The 13661-nt window shown below is 43.8% G+C and overlaps 1 protein-coding gene across 1 annotated transcript in view; it reads right to left on the reverse strand.

Annotated features, from left to right (window-relative positions):
• SLC27A6 (solute carrier family 27 member 6) overlaps positions 1-13402 on the reverse strand; it is a 39837-nt gene extending 26435 nt beyond the window's left edge. The window contains exons 1-3 of the mRNA XM_079995557.1: positions 12554-13402; positions 2849-3055; positions 73-231 (exon numbers count right to left, since the gene is read on the reverse strand). Of these exons, the coding sequence (XP_079851683.1) occupies positions 73-231; positions 2849-3055; positions 12554-13034 (847 nt within the window). The 5' untranslated portion in view covers positions 13035-13402. The remainder of the gene's footprint in view (positions 1-72; positions 232-2848; positions 3056-12553) is intronic.
• Between the last annotated feature and the right edge of the window lie 259 nt (positions 13403-13661).

A 13661-nucleotide genomic window follows, 5' to 3' on the forward strand; every position in this document is an offset into this window, starting at 1 on the left:
AAACAGACATGTGACATGCAACAATCTCATGCCTGTTCCTTAAGGTGGAATGGAAATGTCAACTTGCCTTACCCAGTTCAATGCATCCACCTATGCCAAGTAGAGCGGCTGCACTGTGGTAAAGAGGGAGAGTAATATAAATTATGTCATCAGGAGTAGCACCAAATGCCCATAATCCAGCAGCTCCTTTTAGAACTTGCAGATGACTGATAATTGCAGCCTTTGGTAAACCTGAAATAAAGAAATAAAATATACGCAAACATTTTTTTTTTCTTTCAAAGGAAGTAAAAAAAAAGCTTAATTACAAAATCAATGGCTACTTTTTCCACTCCAGGGTGAAATTTTCATCTATATGCTAAAATAGGTTATGTAATTTGCACAAATTGTTCTGGGATATTACTAAGTAACATCCAAAATAAATAAACAAACCAGTTGCTCCTGCTGAAGCCCACTCACTATGTATTCTGCGAAAAGATTAAAATAACAGGCAAGTCAATGCATTAAGAAAACATTATTTTGAAATGGGATATTGAAATTTGATGTAAAATTATTTTATTGTTTGAAGAAAAATGAAACATTTATTTTTTTTTAAAGAAAACTTCTTATTTCAAAACAAGTAGCCAGTTTATGGAAGCTATATACTCCCTGCTACCCAGGTATATAAAACAAAAATCATCAATGTTTTTTTCCCCTCAGAAACTATTACAGCTTTTTACAGATTGGACATCCTGATGTTCTTTCACCTATGCCACTTTCCTGATCAAAATTCAGGCATCACATCTTGAAGCTATAGGCATCAAAGGCATTACAGGCGTGAATTAGATTAGGAAAACTGCTTGGTTGGTGGAGGGAGGGGAACAAACTGTTAACCAGCTCCCTTTCCCCTCAGCTTCATTTGAATAAAAGAAAAAAAAATGTCTGGTGATCCAATCTCCGATATTCTATCACACATATAGTTGGGTCTAATTATTTCCTTGGAAAAGAGCTTCTCTTCTGGTCACACTACCTTCTTTGCTTGAATGATGTAAGTTGTAAATTTTTAGGCAAATGATGCTTTTGCAAATTCTATATGTATGTAAGTAATAAGTAAGCAATTTTTTATTTATACCCCGCCCTCCCCGGCCAAGACCGGGCTCAGGGCGGCTAACATCAAATGTCAAATACATTAAAACACAATCAAACAATTCATTAAAATACAGCTTAAAAATTAGAATCAGGATAAAATTAAATGACTGCGCATGAAATTACAACCATAGGGGTCGAGAACCTCAAGTATTAATCAGGGCCAGCTATCCATGTTGGTCCCACATGAGCCGATTAAAGGGCCAAAGAGGTAGCTTACAGGGTCCCATAGAGGGGGTTCAAACTGGGCCCGGACTGAAGGCCAGGCAGAACAGCTCCGTCTTACAGACCCTGCGGAAGCATGTGAAGTCCTGCAGTGCCCTGGTCTCCTGCGATAGAGTGTATACATGCAGCATGAATTAAACTGACTTACGCTTCAACCTGATCCTGGAAGATGTGAGAGGTTGTTGTTTTTTCCCATTTCAACATTCTGCATGTGCTGCTGCATTCATTTCAATAGGGACCATGCACACAAGTGTGGCTTTAAATGTATGCAAATTTAAGATTTAAGCACTTGACACTTGGTTTCAATAACACAAGTAAAAAGGGGGGGTGTATGCTACATCATTGATCAGGAAATATTATGGGTAACGGAGATAAGACATGTTCTGCAAGCATCAGAGAAGAAAACGAAAAGGCATCTATAACATTGGTATATGACACAGACACACAAATTAGCCTTTGCTGTTAATTAAAATGTAAGGAAAGTATGGCAAATAGGGCCTTTTAAATAATATTTAATACAAAAATAATTGTAAAATTTAACAAATAACAATAATACTATGAGTGGAACATTTGTTTTTAATCAGCTATATAATGTTGCTTTTCATGTCCTCCGATAAGGAGTGTTTCAAAACAAGCACATAAAGATCTTAGCTTCTTAGCATCTGTACCAATGGCAACAAACCTGGCCATCTGCTTGAAAACTAAAGGGCTAGTTAGTAACTTAATCCTATTTTCTTTCTCCACAATGACCTGTAAGCTCAGCAAGCTTGGACAGGAAACATTTCATAACAGATGTATAACAACATGCTAAGAAAGGAGATTATAAAGCTCACGAAGCCAAATTCCAAAGCTACATCACATGATCAGAAAATATGCTGCTATTTGTTCCAATGTTCAAAGTAGAATTAGTAGGTGCTGGATGTTGTTTTGCAATATTAAAAGGTAAAACAAAAAGTAGTTATTTCTTAAATGAGTAGGTTTAATGTCCTGGCCATCTGGAAAAACTGAAAAGCTTACTACGTGCTATATAGGTTTATGGGGTCAGAAGTATACAGTAGGCAGCTGGCTTTAAAAAAGAAAGAAAGAAAAGTTTTAACTGTTTTCCAAGCCAAGAGCTTTTTGAGGTGGGGCCCTCCCATATCAGTGTAGATTTGTAGTGTGTTTGCACTAGGTTAATCATTAACCTAGTTAATGAGAAGAGAAGAGAAGAGAAGAGAAGACTCCCTGGAAAAGACTCTGATGTTGGGAAAGATGGAGGGCACAAGGAGAAGGGGACAACAGAGGATGAGATGGTTGGACAGTGTTCTTGAAGCTACCAGCATGAGTTTGACCAAACTGCAGGAGGCACTGGAGGACAGGAGTGTCTGGCGTGCTCTGGTCCATGGGGTCACGAAGAGTCGGACACGACTAAACAACTAAACAACAACAACAATCATTAAAAAAAACAAAAAAGCACAGTCACTTCTGACTGTGTATCGAAAACCCTTATAGAATGTTGTACCTGTTGTTCCAGAGGTAAAAATGTAGAGGTGAGGATCCTTCAAGTTATTAGCAACACAGAGATTAGCGGGTACAGGATCATCAGAGGCAACTTCCAGCTTGTCCAAAATGGTATCAACATGTGGCAATGTGGATTCTTTCGCCATCACCCAAATCCTGATATCTTCTTGGAGGCTAGGAAGAATTTCCTCTAAGGTTCCAAGCATATCTAAAAAATAATATTGCAACATATTAAATACAATACTGGATTCAATAAATAGATATCAGTAGTGAAATGTCTGTCAGGATTGGAGACTGGGGCAGGAAGCAGGTCAGGTATGTGTCCCAGATTACAATCTTCAACAGAGCCCAAAAGGAGCCACTGAGAACAAAATATACTATCATCTAGAAAGCACCGTTCTGCTTTTCATTTCTTCACTGCACTAGGGTATGAGAAAGACATGATGATTAGCTTTACGCAACACTAATCCAAAGTTTGACAAAAGGGTAACTAAGCTATGCCTTCCCCTAGATGTTGTCTGACTACCGGACCGTTAGCTATGCTGGCTGGGGCTGGTGGGATACAACAACTTTAGCAGGGCCACAAGTCAGCTAGTCCTGGCTTAGCATTATGACAGAAAACACATGAAGAAGAGTTTGGATTTGGAGTTGATATCCCGCTTTATCACTACCCTAAGGAGTCTCAAAGCAGCTAACAATCTCCTTTCCCTTCCTCCTCCACCTGTGAGGTGAGTGAGGCTGAGAGACTTCAGAGAAGTGTGACTAGCCCAAGGTCACCCAGCAGCTGCATGTGGAGGAGCGGAGACGCGAACCCGGTTCACCAGATTACGAGTCTACCACTCTTAACCACACATGCATGCACCCCTGCTTCTCCTCTGATGTGTCTGTGAAGAGGCCAGAGGATTCTCCTTGGCAGATCTTAAATATAAGCTCGATTTGTACTGGGAGAGGTGGTTTGCTAGGTATCCTTCTCCCAAGTGGCTTAGGCTTTAAATGTTAACAAAACCCTGAACATACCTTAATGTCTAATTAAGATGTGCCACATCTTTCAAAACAGGCACAGTACCTCTACAGCTGGGTGTCCCACTGAGCACTCTAGCAGCAGCATTTTCTTTTCTTTTTTTTAATAATATTTTATTAAGTTTTCTCAAGAATAAAGACCACAAAGATAACAAAAAAAACAACAACATCAGAGACAGAAAAAGAAAAATTACAATAATCAAAAATCAAAAATTCCACACAAAAAACAAAAAGATAAGAAAAATAAAAATAAAAATCTCTCCTTTCAAATTCTCAACATTCTTTAACTTATTTTCCTGACTTCCTCTCACCTCCCTCCTTGTATTCCATTTTAAATTTAATTCAGCAAATTCATAGCCACTTGTCTTACCCTTAATTATATGTCCCCATGTAATATTTACCTCATATTTTCATTTATAATCAACCCATTCTTACAAATTCTTATTTCCCCAATTTTATCTTGTCCTCAAATCTTTAAAATTCTTAGATTTAAACCATTGCTAAAGCCAATTACTTCCTTTCCAGCATCTCAGTATTTCATTAGAATTACACTAATTCCATAAATATGAATTTATTACAAAAGCATTTCTCATTTTAAGTTTCTCCAACGTCCCTTTTCCTAGTTCCGGATAATGTCAGTCCTTAAGTCTTTAACCCTTGTCAGTCCGGCGTTCTAATATCTGAGGCACTCAAGTCACCTCCAGGCCCCCTCTGCGAGTTTTCTTGTTTCTGTTTGTAGTTACATAGATCCTTGTTCCCTGTTGTATTCTTTCGCATTTTCTTCTCTTTCTCTTTGGGGAGCCAATCTCTGGAGGACTCTATGCAGTAAAATTCTTCATCTCCTTTTATCCAGTTGTCCCATTCCCCAGTGTTGCACTCCCCAATATCTAGTTTGTAATCCAAAGGGTAGTCAATCCAAGGATAATCTTCCCCTTGTTTCACAATCCCACCAAAGATAATAACTCTCTTAAGTCCACAATTTAACCAGTGTCCTGCGAATTCCATCTCACAATGTTGCGGCTTCTGATCCTGTAAAACTTGAAGACTCTGTGTCTTATGAGATACATTCATAACTTCATGCGCTTGCCCTAAGTCAATATCCTGGGTAGATTGTTGTGCAATTTCTGTAACTGTACATTCCATTGGCACCTCCTTGTTAACTGCAGCTAAAATGTAGGCCGTCTCTTGATTCATAAGAGACACTTTCTCATCCATCTGTTGCAGCACATCATATATTTTGTCCAGGGCAGATAAAACTTCCTCTCTCATCATTCTGTCAAGGTCAGAAAGCTGGTCCCACAGTCTGATTTTCCCAGCTGCTATGTTCTCTTTATAGAATAAAACAAAAGCACTGGCAGACCTCCTCTAGGGGGGATAGTTACTTTTTAGCATCCATTTTTACAGTGTATCCAACAAGGGAAAATAAAAGTTACTTTCGATTTTCAGATATTTTGTTTCCTTTCAATATAAAACAATCAGGCAGAAGGCAGCATTGGACTTTTTTTTCCCCTTCCAACTCTATCTGTCAGATTTCTTATATTCCTGTTATAGGCACCACCGACAGTTTCTTTCCTTTCATTCCGTCCCCAGGTCAGGAACAGTGAAGACTTATTTTCTTAAATTACTCTCTGCAGGATTTGCAAAGTCACGATTTATTTTCCCCCTATCCTCCTGCTGTCAGGGGGGTTTGGTAGTTAAAAGAGCAGGAAATTCCAGGCTGTCAATTTACGGCTTTTAGCTTGTAAAGTCTTTGCTTTGATCTTTCTACAAAGAGCGGGAGGCAGACTTCCTATTTACACTTCCCGTCTCGGCTCTATTTCAAAGGTATACTTTTGATCCACAAGTTTCAATTGTCCTACTCACGGGTTGTTGTTTGAAATCCGAATTGGCATAGGAAAAAGGACAGCGCTCTCCGACTTTGGCTGTGCAGCTTCACTCCACAGAAGTAGCGATTGACTCTCAGCACCACGGCAACCACCGTCTCACTCCGGAGCCCTTTGTAGAGCTCCTTTGCCAAACAGAGGGGCGCAAACGGTGCCCGCTGAGTCCCACGGTCGCAGGCTTCTTCCGCCTGCGATTTTTGAAGGGGTCCCCGCTTCGCTGCAGCGGTAAGACCCGGTTTCTGTGGAGCTGTCTCCCTCTAAATCAGGGAGAATCCGCCATTGTCGGAGGCGCCACCTCCGGAAACCAGGGTAGCCCCACGTACAGCACATTACTGTAGTCTAATTGGGAGGTTACCAATGTATGGACCATCTATGCAAAGCTCTCAGTGTATAGAACTGGTTGTAGATGGAACACCAACCAAAGCTGGTAATGGGTGCTTTGAGCCACCGAGGCCACCTGGGCCTCTAATGAAGGCAATGAATCTAGGAGAAACCCCAAATTACACACCTGCTCCTTCATACGGAGTACAACCTGATCTAGAACTTGTACAAAACTCAATTTCCAGACATGGCCACTATCTTGTCAAGATTAAGTTGCAGTTTATTAAGAATGTATTGTCCCACCCGATTCAGATGTTACACAGAAATAGAGCTTGCCACCGTCAGCATACCAGTGTCATCTTGACCCACAGCTTTTAATGACACTCCCAGCGGCTTCATATGGACATTAGATAGTACTGTGGACAAAATTATGCCCTATGGCACACCACAGAGGGTCAAGGCACAGTAATCCAAGAGCATTTTCTGGAATCAATCTTGTAAGCAGAACTAAACCCACCATAAAATAGGGCACTCATCCTGTGACTCGGGGACATCCCAGGAGGATACCACGATCAACAGTATCAAAACCTTATGGAAGTACGTAGAGTTCACAAAGAACTGGCAGATTGCAGCTGCTCCCATTGTCTTGACAGAATAGCATTTCAATGATGCCTAGTGATTATGTTTCCGTATCATCTTACATCACTTCCTAAAGTACAGTACTTTTCAAAGCAAGTCAATTTTGTTAAATAAAACCCATTTCCCCTGATTCTAAACACACATTAGTTTCTCCTTACTTTTTCAGATCAGAATGAATTTCATCAATGCAAGAACTTACTCCCATCAATCTTTAATTTAAGACAGCTGCATTCATCTGGTAATATGCAGGCTCATAGAACTTTCAGAAGAAAGACTTTTAAAGCAAAATATTAAACTGAAACATGCTAAAAGAATAAACAATCCAAGTACAACTCCAGATGTCATTCATTTCTACTTCAATTTCGGCACAATTTTTTAGAGTACAGTCAGTCTCACAGTGATCCTATAAAAGTCAATTCAGTAATTTTTGTGGAGATTCAACAATATACCAAACTGTTCCTTAAAAGACAAATTGAATTATCTAGTGATTTTTTAAAATGCATACATTTTCTCCTGTTCTTAATAACTATCTCATAGAACAGCGAGTCATGCTCCACGTAGGCACGACAAAACAGGAAACAAGTCTATTTACCATATGCAACAAATGACACATGGAATTTGTACAATGTTAACAAGGAATTAACTACCATGCAAGACCACTTAGTCTTGTGTTAAGTGGTTAAAGAGACAATGATCAGGATTCTTGAAATACAATTAATCTTTCAGAGAGTTTTTACTGGTGACATTTTACAGAAATCTTTAGCATCAACTAAAGTTAAATTTGCGGGACGCGGGTGGCGCTGTGGGTAAAAGCCTCAGCGCCTAGGGCTTGCCGATCGAAAGGTCGGCGGTTCGAATCCCCGCGGCGGGGTGCGCTCCCGCTGCTCGGTCCCAGCGCCTGCCAACCTAGCAGTTCGAAAGCACCCCCGGGTGCAAGTAGATAAATAGGGACAGCTTACTAGCGGGAAGGTAAACGGCATTTCCGTGTGCGGCTCTGGCTCGCCAGAGCAGCGATGTCACGCTGGCCACGTGACCCGGAAGTGTCTGCGGACAGCGCTGGCCCCCGGCCTCTTGAGTGAGATGGGCGCACAACCCCAGAGTCTGTCAAGACTGGCCCGTATGGGCAGGGGTACCTTTACCTTTACCTAAAGTTAAATTTAAAAATTATGTTACTCATGTGTCTTCTACATGATAATCCCTATGTATAGGCCTATATGTATCAGCTATTTCAGGAAAGCATGTTATACATGCTCAGGACCACAATGCCCCAAGGACCACCTCTCCTCATATGAACCAACCTGGACCCTGCAATCATCATCTGAGGCCTTTGTCATCTGCCATTCCATCTGAGGTCAGGGGGGCAGCAACACAAGAACAGGCCTTTCCTGTGGTAGCTCCCTGTTTGTGGAATGCTGTCCCAAGGAGGCTCGCCTGGTGCCTTCATTACATGTGTTTCGGCGCCAGGTGAAAACGTTTTTCTTCAACCAGGCATTTGGCTGATTAATATTCTATGGCTTTTTAAATGTGTTTGTAAAGGTAAAGGTAAAGGGACCCCTGACCATTAGGTCCAGTTGTGACCGACTCTGGGGTTGCAGCGCTCATCTTGCTTTATTGGCCGAGGGAGCCAGCATACAGCTTCCGAGTCATGTGGCCAGCATGACTAAGCTGCTTCTGGCAAACCAGAGCAGTGCACGGAAACGCTGTTTACCTTCCCGCCGCAGCGGTACCTATTTATCTACTTGCACTGCGTGCTTTTGAACTGCTAGGTTGGCAGGAGCAGGGACTGAGCAACGGGAGCTCACCCCGTCGCGGGGATTAAAACCACCGACTTTCTGATCGGCAAGTCCTAGGCTCTGTGGTTTAACCCACAGCGCCACCTGCGTGTTTCTGGGACGGGTTTATCGGTTTGTTTTTGTTTTATTATGTATTTTGTATTCTTAATTTGTATTTATCTGTGTGAACCGCCCTAGGATCTTCCGATGAAGGATGGTATGCAAATTTAATAAATAATAATAAAGTAATTCTCAAATACTTATGCCTGTCAATGGAAATCAGCATATACTGTTTTCAATAATCAAGATCCTTATTGATCACTGTATTCTTTCCCACTTGGTAATTCTGCATCAGGGAGAGGCTTTCATATTGGAAGGCAAGTATGCTGGGAGTCTGCAAATCTTCTAGGAAGCTTTCTTTAAGAGGCTGGGTGATGGGAGATAATTTGGACACTGAAACCTTTACAGCACCGTGGAAGGGTTTATTTATTATTTATTTGTAGTCTGCCCTTCTCACAAGTTCCAGAGTACATTGTAAATCATAACTGATAAACATGTAAAACAAAACAAATCAAAGAGCATCATAAAATTAAGTTAAAATCACGGTATAGAGGGTTTAACAATTGCAAGCATGTGGGGATAGCTGACACTACAAGGCACCATCCTCTGCATTCTGCTGTCCATGCAACCATGCATAGGGAGACCGTAACTGCTGTCTTCAAATATCTGAAGGGTGGTCATACGGAAGATGAGGCAAATTTGTTCCCTGCTGTTCCAGAGAACAGAACTAGACTCAGTGGGTGGGAACTGCATGAAAGCAGAATACAGCTAAACATCAGGAGATGCTTCCTAACGCGAAGAGCTGTTCCATCAGTAGAACAGGTTAGTATTAACTCTCCTTCACCAGAGGTATTTAAGCAGATCTAACCCACTGAGCCTCTTGGGCTTGCAGTTTGAATCTGCATGACAGTGGTGCGCTCCCGTTGCTCTGTCCCAGCTTCTGCCAACCTAGCAGTTCAAAAGCACACCAGTGCAAGTAGATAAATAGGTACTGCTGCAGCGGGAAGGTAAATGGCATTTTCGTGCACTCTGGAACTCATCATGGTGTCCCGTTGCGCCAGAAGCGGTTTAGTCATGCTGGCCACATGACCTGGAAAACTGTCTGTGCACAAACGTCGGTTCCCTCGGCCTGAAAGCGAGATGAACGCTGCACCCCATAGTCGCCTTTGACTGAACTTAACCGTCCAGGGGTCCTTTACCTTTTTACAGCATTGAACAGGGGAGGTTCAATTACATTAAAGAGAGAGAAATTTCTGTATTGCAGGAGGTTGGACTAGAAGACCCTTTGGGTTCCTTCAGCTCTACAATTCTATAATTCTATGAGTCTATATCCACAGTGCCTCCCAATTCTACTAATTTCACCCTGCAGTCACGCCTCTATAAATGCCCCTCTTCATCCGCATTACCTTTGCAAACCCAGGTTTGGAACTGCCAAAGATACATTTTCTGACTTAACGTGTATTTTGCAGTATTTAATAAAATCTGTATACCACTTAATTGTAAACAAAGCCCCTGGCATATATTCAAGGTAGTGCTAAGGTTACGTAAGTGCAAGGAGTTTCCTTGAGGGATGGAAGCTTATCCTCTGTCCTCCCTCTGTATGCCCCTAAAATCTGTTCTGGGTTTCCCCCCAGACCCTTTAGAGCAGATCTGGGGATGGGATGGGATGCAGGGAACAGGAGAGGGAGCAATTTCCATTGGGCTAGCAGGAATCCTTGTGCTGGCTTCTGCTAGCGCATCAGGTTAACTGAATATAGCTTTCCATATTGGAGCCATAACGAATAGAATAAACTACCACTTGTTGGCTCAAGCCGGTATGCAACAAGACATATAAGAATAATCAATCCTACAGATTCCAACACACAAAAAACGCTTATGTCCCTGTGGAGATGGCAGTACCGAATCAGTGGTGCATGCCTTTCTGGCTTGCACTCTTTATAAAGACTTGAGGAATGAAAACAAAAAAAATTCCTTCCAGTAGCACCTTAAAGACCAACTAAGTTAGTTCTTGGTATGAGCTTTCATGTGCATGCACACGAAAGCTCATACCAAGAACTAACTTAGTTGGTCTTTAAGGTGCTACTGGAAGGAATTTTTTTTGTTTTGACTATGGCAGACCAACACGGCTACCTATCTGTTTGAGGAATGAGATTATCACCCCTCTCTTATTGTCCATTCCAGGTCACCCAACCACTGCCACAGTGTCCTCCTGGCAGATCAAGAGTAGCATTACCTTGACAGCAAAGGTTTCAAGGTTTTTAGCTGGGGCACTTAGAATAAGGTCCACTATTTGACTGCTGATTCAGGACCCGGAAGTGTGTTTTGTATAATCGACTTTTTATTTCTGTTCTTTGTATATTGCATTGCTGTTCTGTTGCTATGGCCGATGGCTGATGCAAATAAAGAGTCATTCATTCACTCATTCATTCAAGACTTCTAAATTGGCTGCTAAAGCTTAACTGAGACCAAGTAATGTTGAGAATCTGTCCCAAACCCTTAAGATATGAAGAAAATCGCTGTGCATGCTGCATGTAACTTCTAGCAAAACATGGGACCTCTTTGTTGCTAAAGGACCTTGTCCTTGTGATTACAATTTAGAACACCCTCACCTACCACTATAAGTTTATATATTCAGAATAGTGCCAAAGCTTTTTCAGGAATCATGTGTGTGTGTGTTTGTTTGCATGCTTGTATGTAGCATACAGTCTCCACGCACATGCAAAACTAGACTATCAAGGAGAAGGCTTTACCCTATCAAACCATTTTCTATGCTCATAGACCTTTCTACTCTAAGAAGTATTCAAATACGCAATCACTGATCTGCATGCAGCCTGAGTTGGTATCACAGGAACAAACTCGGAGAGGCTAAGGTCCATTCCCCCCACCCCAATATTTGAGGGGGCAGGGCTCCTGCAAAGTTGACAGACATTGCCATTCATACGGTATGCATACAGCATGTCATGCAATTGATTATGTGGGGCGGAGCTTAACTCCCGCCCCTCCCCCAATATTTTATTCAAGTGGGCATCCCTGGTTGACATAACCACTCCCCCTCTCTAGATTCTCTAGAATGAATGTCGGTGTAGCCAGGAGTTTTGTTAGGGGTGGCAGCACCGATGTGATTGGTCAGTTAATTAATGAGAAGGAATAAACTATACGGCACGTTGAGGAGGGAGAATGAAGTGCACTAGGATAAAGGGGCAGGCAATATGCAAATATCAGGTGCAGCGTTAGAAACAGATATGAAAGCTAGGAGCTAAATGGCGCCTTAAACTTAGGTTATGGGCGCAACAACGGAATGTCTAGGCGCACTTTTTTTAAGAACAAGAATACAAAGCTGAAAATGAATGACCCGCAGCTAAAATATTTTGTTCATTTTTCACATGGTCAATCCTACCCTAATATTCTTCAGAGGGTCCCTTACTTTTGTTTTTAATTTTTTAATTTCATTTCGACAACGTAATAATCATAAATAAGAATAAAATGTGCACACCACCACCAAGGCCATTCCATTGTAACTATCCCACCTCCCCAAATTTCAACACCACTTGTGATGGTTTGACCCTTTTCCGTTTTAACAGTACAAATTCTACAGACACCCTCCGTATCTCCTCAAAATAATTTCTCCTGCATAGTCCCCATCTTACCTTAATGGCACATGCTAATTTATCATTAATAGCTATATTCCACACCACTTTATACCGTCCTTCCATTTTATATTTTACTTGCCCCTTCCACTTCCTGGCTATAATGATTCATGCAGCTGTTGATAAATTTGTGAGGAAGTCCTTCACAGCCTGTGAACAGAGGGTGACTTCTCCAGTCTTCAGAGAGCAGCTGGAAGTGGGGAGGCAGAAAAAGCTCCTCCTCTCCTTCCACTCTGCAGTTTTAATCAGAAATCTCAGGGGCAGTGCTGCTCCCAGAAACTGCTCTCGCTAAGGAAATTCCCTGTCGCCAAAGGCGCCTAGAACAACGGGGGAGTTTCGAACACAGATCAGGCGCCCACTTTACCTGCTCCCACCACCAGCATCTTGGGCGCGCAGCTGGCGATGCAGTGCAGGAGGGACCTGGCGCGGACGTTGCAGTTGAGGAAAGCCACCACGCAGCCCAGCTTGGCCAGCCCAAACCACGCGTGGATGAAGTCGGGCTCGTTGCTCATGAGCAGAGCCACCGTGTCGCCCCTCGCCAGCGCCCCTTCCTCGAGGAAAAGCCGCGCCACCCGGTTGCTCCTCCGGTCCACCTCCCGGTAGGTGTGCACCTGCTCTTCGTAGATGAGGAAGGGCTTGTCGGGCTGCCGGCGGGCCAGCGCCCCGAAGCGCTCCAGCACGGTGGCAACGCTGCCGCGCAGCCTGTAGACCTCCACCCTCAAGCCATAGCGCGCCACTTTCAGCAAGTACCTCAGGTCCGCCCAGAAATAAGGGAAGAAGAGCTTCTGGAGGAAGTGCAAGGAGACCAGACCGGCCGCCACTGCCGTCGCCCAAGAGGGAAACATGAGCTCGGCGGCCAGGGCGAAACAACAACGACGGCGCGCGGATTGGAAAGTCGTTTTTCGGGAGACCAAACAGGCGGACAAACAAGCGCCCGCCGCCCGCCACCGCCCGGCCAAGGGAGCGGGGAGGAGCCAGGCGCCCGGGCAGCCTTCGTAAAGGAGCCGGGAGCGGAGGGAGGGCGCTCGAAGGAGATGAAGACGCCGCGGCTCTCCTCTGGAAGGGGCTTCGGGCCCCGCACCTGCGCCTGCCCCTGAGGAAGCGGAGGGTCCTCGTCCCCTCAGCGGACTTGAGCCAGCGGCAGCGACTTCCCCCGGCCGTCCAAGTAAAGCGCCCCCGGCGAAGGCGAGGAGAGGCTGTTGCGCGCGCGCCTCCTTGGTCGTCTTCCCCTTCACGCCCTCAGCCCTTGCATAAGGCGTCGACTCCGCCCCTGCGCCCGAGGCGGCGGCGGCGGCGGGAAAAGCGAGCGGACTGCTGCCCTCCTCTCGCCTCACGATACGGCGGGAGCAGAGGTGCCAGCTTGCGCGCCTGCGTAGGAGCCAAGGTCCCTTCGCTCGCCCCCATAAAGTATCTGAGGGGACCGCCCTCCCCCAAAGTTCATGGGCACTGCCATTCCAACGGTGTGCGCCATC

The sequence above is a fragment of the Podarcis cretensis genome (assembly GCF_951804945.1).
Source record: "Podarcis cretensis genome assembly, chromosome: 11".
NCBI classification, from domain to species: domain Eukaryota; kingdom Metazoa; phylum Chordata; class Lepidosauria; order Squamata; family Lacertidae; genus Podarcis; species Podarcis cretensis.